This window comes from Gekko japonicus, unplaced genomic scaffold, assembly GCF_001447785.1.
Source record: "Gekko japonicus isolate JY-2015 unplaced genomic scaffold, Gekko_japonicus_V1.1 scaffold22, whole genome shotgun sequence".
In the NCBI taxonomy this organism is placed as follows: Eukaryota; Metazoa; Chordata; class Lepidosauria; order Squamata; family Gekkonidae; genus Gekko; species Gekko japonicus.
In genome coordinates this window covers 1066896-1081150 of record NW_015175971.1, presented here as the reverse complement: position 1 = coordinate 1081150, position 14255 = coordinate 1066896, and the positions used below count along the sequence as shown (strand labels likewise).

General features: G+C 49.2%; 1 protein-coding gene across 1 annotated transcript in view; it reads left to right on the top strand.

The window, feature by feature from the left end:
* LMX1B (LIM homeobox transcription factor 1, beta) overlaps nucleotides 1-14255 on the top strand; it is a 201390-nt gene that overhangs the window by 2111 nt on the left and 185024 nt on the right. Inside the window, exon 2 of the mRNA XM_015426064.1 lies at nucleotides 24-210. Coding sequence (XP_015281550.1) covers nucleotides 24-210 — 187 coding nt within the window. The remainder of the gene's footprint in view (nucleotides 1-23; nucleotides 211-14255) is intronic.

Here is a 14255-nt window from a genome sequence, read left to right as displayed (position 1 = left end):
CCTCCCCCCCGGCTCCTCCTCAGGGTCCGAGTGCCAACACCAGGCCGTCTGCGAGGGCTGCCAGCGGCCCATCTCCGACCGCTTCCTGATGCGCGTCAACGAGTCGTCTTGGCACGAAGAGTGTTTGCAGTGCACCGTGTGTCAACAGGCTCTCACGACCAGCTGCTATTTCCGGGACCGCAAGCTCTACTGCAAGCAAGACTACCAACAGTAAGGAGGCGCTGGCTCCCATCCGACGACGCCTTCGGCCTTCGGGACGGCCCGGCTGGCGGGGCACGGCGGCCGGGGGGGGGGGGGGAGGGAGGAGGAGGGTCTCGGCTCGGGGGATCCAAGCAGGGCGCAGGGGTCCTTCGGCCCCAGCAGCTTTCTCTTCTTTAGGCTGGGTGGGCGTAAGAGAGGTCCCATTCAAGGCCCGAGCTGCAGCATCGGAGGCCTCTCCCCAGCCGCCGCACGCTCTGTCTGTCCCGACGTTGCGTCACCCGAAGTGCCCTGACGTGTCCGTGGTGCGGTTTAGGGACCCAAGTATGTGCTTTGTACCTCTGACGAGACTGTCTGCAGTTTGTTCGGCTCCTCCGTGGATCGGAGAGGTCGCCACGTATCGGGGAAGGGGTGCGGGGCGGTGGGGGCGGGTCGGGGGTCTGAAACCGGTTCACACTTCGGATCGGCTTCGAAGCAAGGCCCATTGCAGCCCGTCGGCTTTCTTTCCCAACACTGAATCCGTTTGAGCGATGCAAAGATACGGTTTAATATTTTTTCTTCCACCACCACCTTAACTTACTAACGGATCGGCTTGGCTTCCCCCTCTTCCCCGCCCCCAGCCTGTAAACGGTGCCTTTCAGTCCATTGGACTCGGCGCCGAGGGAAGGGCTCACGAAGGCCTCGGGTTGGTGCGCTCCTACTCGGGCGTAAGCCCCAAAGGAGCCGATGGAGTTTCCTTCCGACTCCGGCCCGGAAGGCGCGGAGTCAATGGAGTTCCGAGTCAATGGAGTTTTCTTCAGCCTATGATTCGGCAGCCCCTGTGATTATTCTAGGCAGGAAATTACCTGTAATCTGTTTGCCGGCTTTTCGTGTGAGTTTTTAAATATTTAATACCCTCGCAGCCTCTTTTAGGAGGGGGGAAAATTACGAGTCTGCTTGCTGGTGCTGCAAAACGGAATAATATTTGTTTCCCAATTAGCGACTTGATATAAAAATGTATTTAAACAGTATTCGCTTTTAAAAATGCCACGGGTGGGAAAAGTTATACGAGCAATTAAAAGCCAGAAGAGATGGCGAAGTTCCTTCTTTAAATAATGTTTCCGTCTGGGGTGGGGGATGTCAGCTTTTTCAGCATTTTTTTTTAAATATTACTCTCCCTCCCCCAAGTCACTGGATTCGCTGGATTTTTTTGGTAGGGGAGCTGGAAATAAAGAATACTGGGGGCGGGGCGGGGAGGAACGGAAAGGGACTTGAGGATTCCAGGTGTCATAAGAAACCCGTAATTGGCAGGACACGGTATTTATGGATCTACTGGATTCCATAAATGTATCTATCTGCTTAAATACCATAGTTCGTTCGTTTCGAAATTTCCTGTTAAGCGCTCGTGCAATGAAACGAATCTCTCGGGGGTCTGGTCTCAGAGGAGACCCCCCCCCCTCCGGCAGCCGGCAAACCAATGTCAGAGCAGATCGCGAGACTGGGCTTTTTAAGGAGCAAGGCCCCTTTGAAACACAGGGTGACTTACTTCCGAGGAAGGAGGCGTGGATCCTAATTGTGTGTGTGTGTGTGTGAGAGAGAGAAGTAGGAGTGTGTGGGGGGGGGGGCGCGGTTACTGGAGGTGAGGAAGGAGGCTGTCCGGTGGATGGGCCAGGAGGTCTCCCCCGCGGAGGGAATGAGAGAGCTTTTTCACCCTGAAAGAAAGAGAGAAAAGGGCGGAGGGGTCTACTCTAACCGCCCCCCCCCGTAGAAGCACCAGAAACAAAGGAGTGTCCAGCCCCATATATCCGATTAATTTTGACTTCACAGTCTACATATTTTATGACTGTTTACTTAATGGTGTATGGTTTGTATTATTAATGTTGCGGCCTTGCCCTCCGCCTCCCCCCCCCCTTAACAAGCCCCGGGCGCCGCGCTCTCCCCTGGGGAGCAAATCCCGGGGAATTCTCGGGATGCCTCCTCGCCTTTCAGGCGCGAATCCGGATCGGCTCCAGATCGGGGCTAAATTGGATCCAGCGGGCGGGGGGTTACTAGAGCCGAAAGCTTCCCGGCCGGTGAAGGCTGCGTAGGTTTGGGCCGCGGCGAAGAATTCGGATTGAATCCAATCGAAGGCGGCCAGTTTCCACGGAGCTGATCTGGTTTAAACAAACCAACAAGCAAGCAAACAAAATCTCCACGCGCCTTGGCCGAAAGGGTTCGGGAACCGACCCGTTCCCGGTTCTCGGGGAGCGCGAGTGAGCGCGTGCAGACGGTAACGATGGAGACCCCTTGGAACCGCTTGGCGGCTCGCACTCCTCCGGAGCAGGGAACGGGATGGGAGAGGGAAGCCAGCCGGCCGCCCGGGGGCTTCTTCGGGGAAGGCAAGCCGCTACAAGGGTCGGGGAGAGAACAGCCCCGGCTCGCAGCTTCCTTCCAGCGGCTGTAGGCCTGGCTTGCGCTGGGGGGGGGGGGGGGGGCGGGGGGGGGCCAGCTTTCTTTCTTCTTGGCCTTCTCCCCTCCCCTTTCTATTTTGAAACCTTTTTCTTTTAAAAGGCCCCCAAATCCTTTTGACTTTCCCTGTCACTTTCTCCTCTCCTCCCTTTGCAAAACTTCATTCCTCCTCGGCGGTTCCTTCCGTGCCCATTTGGTCTTCAGTCCCTTCCTCCCCCCCTTTTATTCCCCTCCATTCCCCCCGTACTCCCCCTCCCCGCTTTTAATCCCCCGCCTCCGGATCAGAGAGGCCACAGCCGTCCGCAAACCCATCGCCCGTCGAGCAAAAGGGCCGTTTCTAACCGAGGCCCGCAAAGCCATCTTGGCACCGGCCGGCCTGGGCCTGCAAAGAAGCTGGGCGGCCTGCCGCGGCCCGTAGGGGCTCAGGCCCCGAACTCTCCCCGAACTCCGAGGGGCTTTGGTCCGAGGAAGCGGCTGGACGAGCGCAACGTTGTTGGGGGGCGTGCTTGACCTTTCGGGAGCGCTGGAGAGGGGGGCGCGTGACCCATCACTGGCAGGAATAAATACGAATAAATACCAATAATGAATGAAAGAGTCGCAGATGACTGGGAAGCGGCCGACGGGCTCTCTCAGACGGCCTTCTCCCGCCGGGTCTTTTCCAGGGGTCCGATGCGCCTTGGAGAGGTCCCCGGCGGGAAGGGAAACAGAGCCCGGCGGCGGGGGGGGGGGTGCAAAGAAACTCCCCTTTTGCTCCCAAATTGCGGCACGTCCGCTTTAGGGCATCCGAATGGTCACGTCGGTCTCTTTCGCCGGCTTGAATCCCGGGTGAGGAGGCCGCGAGCTCCGTGGGACCGAACCTTTCCCGAAGACGCTGGATTCGGGCGCCTTCGCCAAGGCGTCCGGAGAGACCGGCGCTCCCCTCCGCTCGGTGGAACTCAGCCGCCGAGGACGCGGCCTTTCCCCCTTCGCCCAGCTTTGTTGCTTCAGCCAGAGCTGGGGACACGCAGGCAGGGGCCAGAGCTAGGAAGGCGGGCCGGGGGCGGGCACCGACGAGGGGCCGGCGGCGGCGGCGGAGATCCAGCGCGCCTTCGGGAAAGGAGACCCTCGTTGGTCCTCGTAAGGACAGCGAGGGCTTTGCCGGCGGAGGGAAAGGGAGAGCTTGGGAAACTCTTGGAGCCACTCTGGCCTTCTCCCTCGCGCTTCGGTCTCACTGCCCCCCCATCTTTCCTTTATTGCTACTAGGGAGCGGACCCCCCCCTCGTCCAAAGGAGAAGCACCGCCAACGATCTGAAAGGAGATCGTCCGAAAGGCCACCCCGGGCATTCCAGCCAGCCAGAAAGACAAGGGCACCCCGTCCTCGCAGTTTAGAAAACCAAAAGAGTTTCGTTATTTCGTTAGCTGGTTTTTAAAAATATATATATAAAAAATATAAAATACCCCCTCCAAAACCCTTTTAATTAAAAGTAAAGTAGCCCTGATTCCCAGGTTGGAGCAGCTTTGGGACCATTCGGGTGTAACTGGTAGGCAACTTGCCCTGAAAACGGGGGGGGGCAGTTTCTCTCGCCTCTCGAGTAATGGCGAAGGGAGCACCGGGTGGGCGCCCTTCTCAAAAATATTTGCAGGATAAGGGGAAACGCCGTGGGAAGAATGAAGCCGAACTAATCAACCTCTCAGGGTCGTTGTGAGGATAACACGGAGACAGGGGGAAGTTTGGGAGGGTGGGAGTGGGGATAAATAAACGAAAGACAGAGCTAATCAAAGGGATCGTTAACATTTCAAAAGTCTGCGAGAGGGCCCAGTCTCCCTGCAGATCCATGCACACACACGCTCTCCCGTCCTCAGTACAAAACCGACCCTTTGCTGTCTGCCTGGGCCGGGGTCACTCAGCTTCGCCTTTGGAGAAGCCGGCCGTGGTGCAGAGTGGCCCTCGACTGTAACCAGCTGAGGCCGGCCCCGCGTCCAGTCCCTGAGATGCCCTTTCAAAGACCAGACAAAGAAAGGGAAGCAGAACCAAGGAGACTGCTGTTCTCGAACTGCGAGGCAGCTTTTGAGCTTTAAGAGACTTTCTTGTGGTTCTATCCATATAATCTTGTAAGAAGGATACCAGCATTATTGGTACATAAATCACACGGGAAAGCAAAGGGATTTGTGACTTTGACCTGCAGTCATGTCAGATGCGAAGGCTCGCAGAAATGCCCGTGTGCCGTCCCGCGGGGGCCCCTTCTCCCCAGCGCTCCCTCCGAGTAAGGGGCTTTCGGAGGGAGCCGAGGCCTTAGCCAAGAATATCCCGCCTCTCCCCCTTTCGTGCCTATGCTCGGGGCAGACTTTATCTTGCCCCCTCTAAAGGGCACTTTTAGAAATATCCTTTCCTGCCAAATGTCAGGAGGTGTAAATTAATTCGGCAGCAGACAGCCAGACGTATTTGGAGGTGGGGATTCCTCGGCAGCCGTGAAGCGCTGCCTGCACTCGGCGACTCCTTGCCGGCCTTCTGCCCATTTGCTGAGGTGTCCACAGTGGCAACGGAGGGTCCACACGACAGGCCATTTCTTGCCCAGGTCTCCTTTCGATCCTGCCGAGGTTCCAAAGAGTCAGTAACTGACACGTTGCAATAGCTACAGCAATATCCAGAAAACAGCACACAAGTAAGATACATGAAATGGACGTTTCTTATCTGTGTGTGTCTGAGCGAGAACTGTGCAGCCCCCCCCCCCCCCCAAAGACAGTGCTTTAAAATTCAAGGGGGAACAGAAAGTCTTGTGATACCTGAAATCCTTACCGGATTTATTGGGGCCAAAGTTTGCATCGATTAGAGCTCCCTTTTGGTCAGCGGCCCGGAAGCTTTGGCCTCCTAACTCGTCTGATCTTTAAAGAGCAACCTTCCTTTTTAGTTTTGTGGTCACAAATGAAAATTAAGGGCTGTCCTCTGCCGATCCATAACCTTCGTGTCATCGCTGGGCTTTCCTGCCTCTCTTCCTAATCTTCCTCCTGTACCAGTTGAAATGTAGATTGTATACTCTCTGGAGCAGAGATCTGCCTTGTTGCTTTGTAAGTGGCTCCGCGCAGCAGCGACAAAACGATGATAGCAATGACATAGTAGAAGCAATCGTCGTTCTTGAAAATCCCGCATCAGTTTCATGAGCCATCAGTGTATTGGTTCACCAGCTATTTTCTTTCTTTCATCTTTTTGCTTTGGGCCAATTCTCCCCCCCTTCTTCCCTCCCCCTCCACTTCATGCTTGTCACTAAAATTTAGAACCCTCTTTATGTCCGGAGTGGGGTAGAACATGGTCACTTCAATCGCAAGGACATAATATGACTCTGTGAGTAGTCTGGTGACGAACAAAAGGCAACATCTCTCGTTTTCCATCAGCTTTTGTCTAACATTCAGGAGGGTTCCAAAAAGACCCTGAAGTGAAGCTTTGGAGGGGGGGGGGAGACTTTGTGCATTTCATAGCAACAGCCCCCAAATCCCTCACCATGGAAACTGGCAAGTAAACGGGAACCAGACATGCGGTGTATAAATATTGCCAAAGGTTATAACTCCTGGCTGAATGAGTGTGTGTGTGTGTGTGTGTGTGTGTGTGGGGATTAATGCCCTTTTATTTCAGAATGACACCCCAAATGTGTTATTTCAAAGAGGGGCGTTTGCCCTCGGCCTGTAAGTGAAAGACGGTTTACACAGCGTTAGACTCCAGCCTTAAAAATAAATTGACTTGGAAAGCCAGCCTGGCTGGTTGGGAATCTAGTTCCAGGGTATCTCAAGACCTCCGCCCAGGAGGCTTCCATTCCTGGTGGAGACAAACTTTGGGCACCACGCAGGTTCTTCTGAACCAGGCCGAGCTGGCGTGGACCCTTTCATGCAATAAATGTTGGCAGTTTCACCATCCATAGTTCATTAAAAATTATTTGAGCATCCAAATGCATTAGGGCTAACGAAATAATCTGATTTGTCCAGAGTGTGGTTATTCCCCTCCCTTCCCTCCAAAGCAGGATCCATGAATGCTTTCTGTGGGAAAAATAACATGTCAAGAGGTGGGATGTAAGAGGTTAACACCCTTTAAAATCAGCGTAAAATCTGAGATTTAGAAGCTGTCTGTTCCCCGCGCGAGGGAGAGGGTTGTCCAGCCTAGAGAGGAAAGTCATTGCTTGCATTTTTATTTATTTATTTTTTTGCTGGGAAAATATCATTGAAATGTGAAGGCTGCAGGCTATAATTGGTGGTTTAATCAATTAATGCTGAAATCGATTAATCAGAAGGGGGCAAATGAAATTTATTTGCAAAGTCTCAAGGTAAAGAAAGACAGGGCAATTTTTGAATGCCTCTTTTGATTGTGGTGTATTATTGCACAAGGGAACGAGGGGGAATATTACAGTTGGCATTTTCTTTCTAAAATAAGGAATGGCTTTTGAAAAACTAAATCACGAATTAGCTCAGACTTCCATTGGATATTGCAAAAAGATGCCCTGGTTGAAGCTTTGGTAACTTACATATGGAAATGGTGAATTAATTTGTTGAAAGGCAGATGGGGGATCAAATAAAGTTCTTTAGCTGGTCAACAGCTTTCTTATAGAGGCACATGCTCGGTATTACAGTGCATATCCTAGATTTGTGACTGCTGACATTCTTATATGAATTCTGGCAATTTTGGATCAAATTTGTAAATGCATATCTGCTGGTGAGCCTTTATTGTGTGATATTTGAAATGGTCAACTTTTGCTGTGAGAAAAAATCAAAGTATTTGCTGGTCCTTTGAGGGCATTTATGAAATGCGTCTGGGATTTTTAGCATTCGTATGTGCATACCGACACCCCCTACACTCTGGACATATACACGTACACACACACCCTGCACAAGCTCATAAGAACTGCTGTAAATTAAAAGTCTCCTCAGATATTTTTGAAGCCTTTTTTTCCTAATTGGACAATGTCGTGACGGCAGGAAGGGGGCTGGAGGGGGGGGGAGGATGGTATTGAAGGCCGGGTAGGAATAAAAAGATATCAACATGTTGGCCTTTTGTTAGATCACAGCACCTCGTTTGACACAACAAGCCTGCCTGCTGGGTTTGCTCTAACGGCCTGACAGTAGAAAACGGGGAGGGGGATGCAGAGAGAGGAGAGCGAAGAGATATGGTAAATGAATTTGTTCCTTGCCCTTGCAAATATTCTCCAATGTAATGATGTGCACTTAAATATATGTACCTCTGAAATCTCACCCCTGACCTTTCTTCTTGGGTTTATTTAAAAAAACTGGTTCCTTCCCTCTCCCATTTGTAAATACACAGATAGAAGGATATGTTCAGAGCCGGGTGCTTGGAAGTTGGGTTCTTGTTTGGAGAAAGGCCATTCCATGACTTAGCCACGATCTGGCCAGAATGAAGCACAAGTTAATGGCTACATGTGAACACAATGCCGCCGCCTGCCCCCCCCCCCCCCCCCCGCCAACACTGGGGCGACCCCCCCCCCCCCCGCAAAATGGAGGGAGTTACACCCCTCCCAGCTGTGCATGTACCTTGCTTTTTGTTTGTTTGTTTTGCAGTGAAAGTAAATGCATCTCCTTGGAAGTTAGCACTGGAAAAATAAACTGCCTGGAATCCACCAGTGAATCTGAGTACTCAGTGACCCTACTGTGGGGTTCCCTAGGTAGTCCTCTTGTGACTTATTTCAGCAGATCGCAGCCTGAGCATAATATGTGGAACCATGTTTATGATGAAGGTCCCAATCACCACGTTATCACATTAATATGACAGCTGGAAGCATTAACTGGTAGCTGAACAACTTCTAGCTCGAATGGGTTAAGTGTGTGGTGGACCTAACCAGGGAAAACAGATTCCTACCCAAAGTAGTGGCATGTCCTTCTGTATTGCAAGCATTGAGGATTGGCCTGTGGGAACGATCCTATCCCGCAGCACGACACAAGTAAAAGTAAATTCTGCTGCAGTGCCTAGGATTTGCAGTCCCAGCCTAAATGCATTATGAGGACATAACTCTGCCTCTAGTTTTTCAGGCTACGCTTTGGTATCTGATCTGATTTAATGTTGTTTCTTGCGGAGCTGTGCATAGGCCAGGAATCGCGTTAGTTAGCACATTTTAACTTAAAAAGATATTCTGTTTGATTTGTAGATTTCACTTTTGTGTTAATATCTTTGAAGTCTGGGAGGGGGTACCCTTACCTTAAATCCCAGTTTGAAAGCTCAAATTAAATCAGAGAACATGTACAATAAAAAAAGAAAATAAAACCTTTTCTTCCTTCTACAGTCCCCTTGCCCTGTGCCATTTCTTTGGAGCAATAATTCCCTGCAAGGATACCTTTCTCCACACACGCCTAAGAATTGCTGAGGCTGCAGTTCGATCCCAGGGCCTAAGTCCCATCGAGCACATAGGAGCCTGCTATGAATAAGCCAGGAATATCGTCAATTTTTCCATCTGTGCGTGCGAGAGAGTGCATGAGGGAAGGAGGGGTACGAAATGCAACTCGCTTGAAAGGGTCCTTTTGCAAAGTAGATTCTCGGGAGCTGTTTGGAATGCCGGCGAATGGAATGCAGGTGACTAGATCAAAGGTGTATGAAAAAAGCAATTTATCACCCAAATTTCACTCCCACATCTGCAAGCTTCTCAGATAGTATCAATCCCAGATCAAGGGCTTCTGCACATGGCGCCCACAATCCAGCTACGGGGAGGCTGTGAGCGTAGCCAGGATGCTTGTTGGCCATAGGAGGGCTTGTGCTCATCACATTCCACCTTCTCTTGCCGACGGCACTTGCACACTCTGTAAGCTGGATCACAGCCTTTGAGGTTTTACCCTTTGGTGGCTGAACTGCAACGCCATTGCTGGGTTGTACTCTGAGGAGGCAACGGGCACTATTTGGAGGAAAAGAAACTTGAAGTAAGAGCCACATTTTTAAAGGGGGAGCTAAAGCCTATGGAATGGCTTTTGGGAAAACAAATGTTACTCCAGAGGCCCTGGCTAGTATTTGGATGGGAGACCTCCAGGCCCATAGCTACAGTGGATCTTTGGGGGCTCCGCCTCCTTTCTTAAAGGCACAGCCCCACAAGAATTTCTCTTGTAAATGCTTTTTGCAATCATTTTAAAATATGCATTCCTTTAAGGAGAGTGGGGTGCTGTAGTTGACTAATTCCCACACTGAGCGAGGGGGTTGGAGTAGGTGACCTCTAGGATCCCTTCTAACTCTGTGTCAAGAACCTGGTCTCCTTTAAGAGAGTTTTTCTTTCTAGTATGTTAGCATTCTTGACTATAGAAGTCATCACCCCCACCTGCCGGCTTGTTATCAGAATTGTTGCTTAGGCTGGCAGAAGTGATTAACTTGCAGCAGCTGAGAACTGCCATCTAAAGTGGTTGACAGCTTGCAGCTATCCTTGACAGCTATCCTGGTAACAGCTTTCTATTGGCTAAATGGCTTTTCTTTCTGCACCGAGGACTTCAGCCCCTCCAGAAAAAATTTGCCCCATAAGCCACAAAATCTTAGCTATGGGCCTGAAGACCTCCAAGGAGGTCTAGGGTCGCTACGCAGAGGCAGGCAGAGGCAAACCAACTCTGTTCATCTCTTGCCTTAAAACCCCCACAGGGTCGCCATAAGTCAGGTGTGACTTGACTGCACATTCCACCACCAGAAATGGGGTAAAAAAATCCCTTGTGTGTGTAACGTTCTGGCATGCAGTCCTATGAGCAGTGTTTAATACTTGCATTTCACATTTCTCTGAGGACTGAATTTGGAGAATGATGAAGCAATGTTCCTTATGGATTATGAACACAAAAGGATAGTCCTAGTAGATCCTTTGCGTATTTGCTTGGAAGGAAGTCCTACTTGGTTTAATCAGGCCGACTTCCTCATAAGTGCAACAAAGGGCAGCCCACGTGAACTGACCATCTGCTTTTTAACTGCTTACATTTTGGAATATGCTCACACCACCATAAGACGGTTTTGTTTTTTTTGAGATATGAAAGCAACTGTAAATTACTTCACAGTGTAATAAAACGGAAATCTTCTACTTGTTTAAAGGAAAATGTTCTTTTGATATTTTTTGCTCCTTATGACAGTTACATACCAGACCCAAAATACCGTCAAGAAAGTAAACAAGCGTGCACTTCCCTCAATTAGAATTTGCCCTTGCTGATTGAAATTGACCTCTGCCAATTAATTGACCCATTAGAGCCAGGGTCAAGTGTAGCACTGATACAAGAGAATATTCTCTTAGATCACAATGGAAGAGAAACAGGGTTTTTGGGCTATTGTTTTTTTCCCAAAGTATACACAAGGTATTCCAATGAAAATGCAATTGCATAACAAAGGAGAGCAACAAGCGTTCCCTGTTTTGTTTCTTAGCATCTCTGGTTTTGTGTGTGGTTTCAGTTCTCTGCTTTTCGTTGTTGGCTTTGTAGATTTGTTTATACTGTGCAGTGAGGTTGTATGTTTTTACAGTGAAGTGTTCATCGGTTGTACATATAATACATGTAATGAGGATTTACTGATGCACAAATGATATTTTAAAATGATCATATGATGTAGAAAAAAATTTGGTGTGAGGAAACAAAAAAATGGCATGTACATAAAAAAACCCCCCCCCAAAACCCCACTGTTCTGATTTCCCCAACATGGGGGAGCCAAACTGGCATGAACATTTTTGATTTGAGCAGCAGGGATGAGAAATTCAAAATAATCTCTGCATTCCTGATTCTTCAAAGTATAGTTGTTGGGTCAGGTGACTACTTGTATGAGAAATACAGATTGATATAGAATATTTGGGTCAAACCGCATGTGCTGCAGCTGCAAATGTTGTTTTAGAAGTAACACGCTTATTTCACTCTGATAGCAGAAAGCTATGTTGCTAATTTGAGAATTTACAATAGGGCTGTAAGCATGAAAACACAAAAGGGTTCAGGGCCCTTATATAGTGGCACACCAGTATATGTTTGGTACAGAGCCTGCCCACATTACAGCTCTTGAGATACAGGCTGACCCTTTCAGTTTGCTCACTCCAGCAACAATCCGCTGCTTGCCTAGCAGCAGAGTCGATCCACGGATTACAAAATTGAGTGAATGATGGAGCCTCTGTTGTAGGTCCCCCACCCCATCTAAAGATCATCATTCTAAGACTGGGGGATTCACTCTAACTTTGCGATATGTTTTATTCAAGACTGCGTGCCTCATGTCCAGGTAATACTGCCGGTGTTACCAGGACATCGGCCTGAAGTCCTAGCCAGACTTGGGTCTGATGTGTTAAGGGTCAAGACTGAAGTTATTGACTGTGGCCTTTGAAGCACAAGTGGCACCGATGAAGCAGGCTGGGTTTCTGCTGGCAAAATGTTGAAATCCAAGCTCGTGCTCTTCTCCAGCTGGCTTTTGAGGGACTTGAGGCTAAACCACATGGCTGTCCGTGGCATTCCACAATAGGATTGCCCACTGTGCCATTTGGCCCTAAAAGTAGCTGCAGGGGGGCCCTGCTGTGGATCTGGCCATGGTGCTAGAGAACTGGGTGGGTTCACTTCCCCCCATATTGTTGCTCTGATCGAAAATGCCCCTCCTTTGCTTCAGGGAAAAGAGAGGGAGGCAGAAGAGGGGTCTGTTGTCCTTACTGGGACCCAGAGCAGGTTGAAGGGGGCTTTCTGATCAGGGAAGAGGTGGGTGGGGGAGATAAATCCTCTTTCCCAGCATCAGGGCCCCAAAACCCAGATTTGGAGTGGGGACTATCGCCCTCCAGGAGTTCTAGGGGTGGGGCGCCCTTAGCCAAAGCAGCAGCTTGATATGTAAACCTGCAGGGCTGTACCTATGGGCTTGGAGAGGGCTGGCTTCCTCTGGGGTATTCCAGACTGCCCTCTTGAATGTTCAGTTTCTATTAAAACAAAACCCCCATGAAGTTTCTTGCTCTTTTTTTCTTTAGCTCTAAGGGTCAATGTGCACACATGTCCTCCCCCCCACTGCTCTCCTCCAAGAAACTTAGGCCAGCACCCCTCATTTTATCTTAACAACATCTCCGTGAGGTAGGCTTGACTGAAAAAACACAGCTGGCCACGCTCATTTGCTGAGTTTGATTTCTGAGTGGGAATTTCCACCCAGGTCTCCCAGTCTTCCCATGACACTACACTTCTTATCTGCTTTATATATGCTCTTAGAGGTCTTTCTTTCTTTCTTTCTTTCTTTCTTTCTTTCTTTCTTTCTTTCTTTCTTTCTTTCTTTCTTTCTTTCTTTCTTTTATTTTTCGGATGTTTATTCCACCCTCTCCAAAGTGGGTTCAGGGTCGATCACAACAAACAGAGTCAAAGACTTATTACAATAAAATTACATTACATTAAAATGGTAAATTCAGAGGTAGCAGCAAATTACATAAATCACGTGACTGCGAGTTACATGACTGTTAAGGTCATAGCTGGAACTCCTTTGCATATTAGGCGACACCCCCCTAATATAGCCAATCCTCCAAGAGCTTACAGTAGCCCCTGTAAGAAGAGCTCTGTAAACTCTTGGAGGATTGGCTACATTAGGGGGGTGTCACCTAATATGCAAAGGAGTTCCTGCCACAAAAAGAGCCCTGGATGGAATCAAAGCATTTCAGTAGATTGGGAACTAAAGCATGATAAATAATGAAAAAAACACCCTATTTTATTTCTGAGGAGACAAAGACAGACCATACGGTAATGGTCTTTCAGCTCAGGTCAAGACTTCCTAGGGCTCTGCTAATGTGTACTCATTTCTTCCTCCATGCTTGGACCCTAATTCCATATCCACCGGTGTGTCTCAAGCTTTATGACTTTATTAGTCCCTCTATATTTCAGACTTTGGCAGTGACTGACAGGGCCCCCCTCCAGGTCCCCCTCCCAGGCATCAAAATGTCTCTTGATGGGCCTGTAAACCAGTTATGCCAGAATCCTGGGATTTTTACCTCAGCTGTGTTTCAGTTCTGACAACACCCATTAGTCAGGCACGTGACATTCCACTGACAGCCACTGAGATCCACTGAGGTCCGTGGCACTGGTGGGACTGAAACTGATGGGACTCCAGCGACACCCAGCTGCCAAGATGGCTTGTGGGAGGGGCTGTTGGAGGACGTAAAATTGCAAGCAAAGAAGAGAAGTCTTCTGAAAATGTTTTGTTGCATGAGAGAATTCAGAAAAAGCAAAATAAGTTGAGGAGGGGGTCTTAGTGGAATTAAACGGGTGGGAAATAAACCATTGGGAAACGGGTATCTCTCATTGCCGGAATCTCTAATCTACCTGAAATCCATGAAACATCTTTGCTCGGTCCTGAGAGTCTTACATTCAGAAATGTGGGTTTCCTATCATGCCGAAAAACTTCTTCCCTCCTCTTCAAAAATGTGTCTCAATATCCATCCCAAAAGAGACTTCTGCTCAACTCGAAAGCTTGCTTATATATACCTTTGTGATTTTCTTTCGTTGATCCCAATAAAGGTATGATCTTTCCACTGCTTTTCTATCAGTTTTGATGGTCTGCATACTGGAGATTTGAATGTATGTATTCGGTTAGTCCAAACCATTTTTCCCTCTGTCTCTCTATGGCCATTGTCTGAGCATGTCCCACCTTCCATGCGCAGACTACTGTGCATTGCTGGGCTGGCCCAAGACTAAAGAGTGCCCCAGGTCGGGAGTGGGAGTACCTT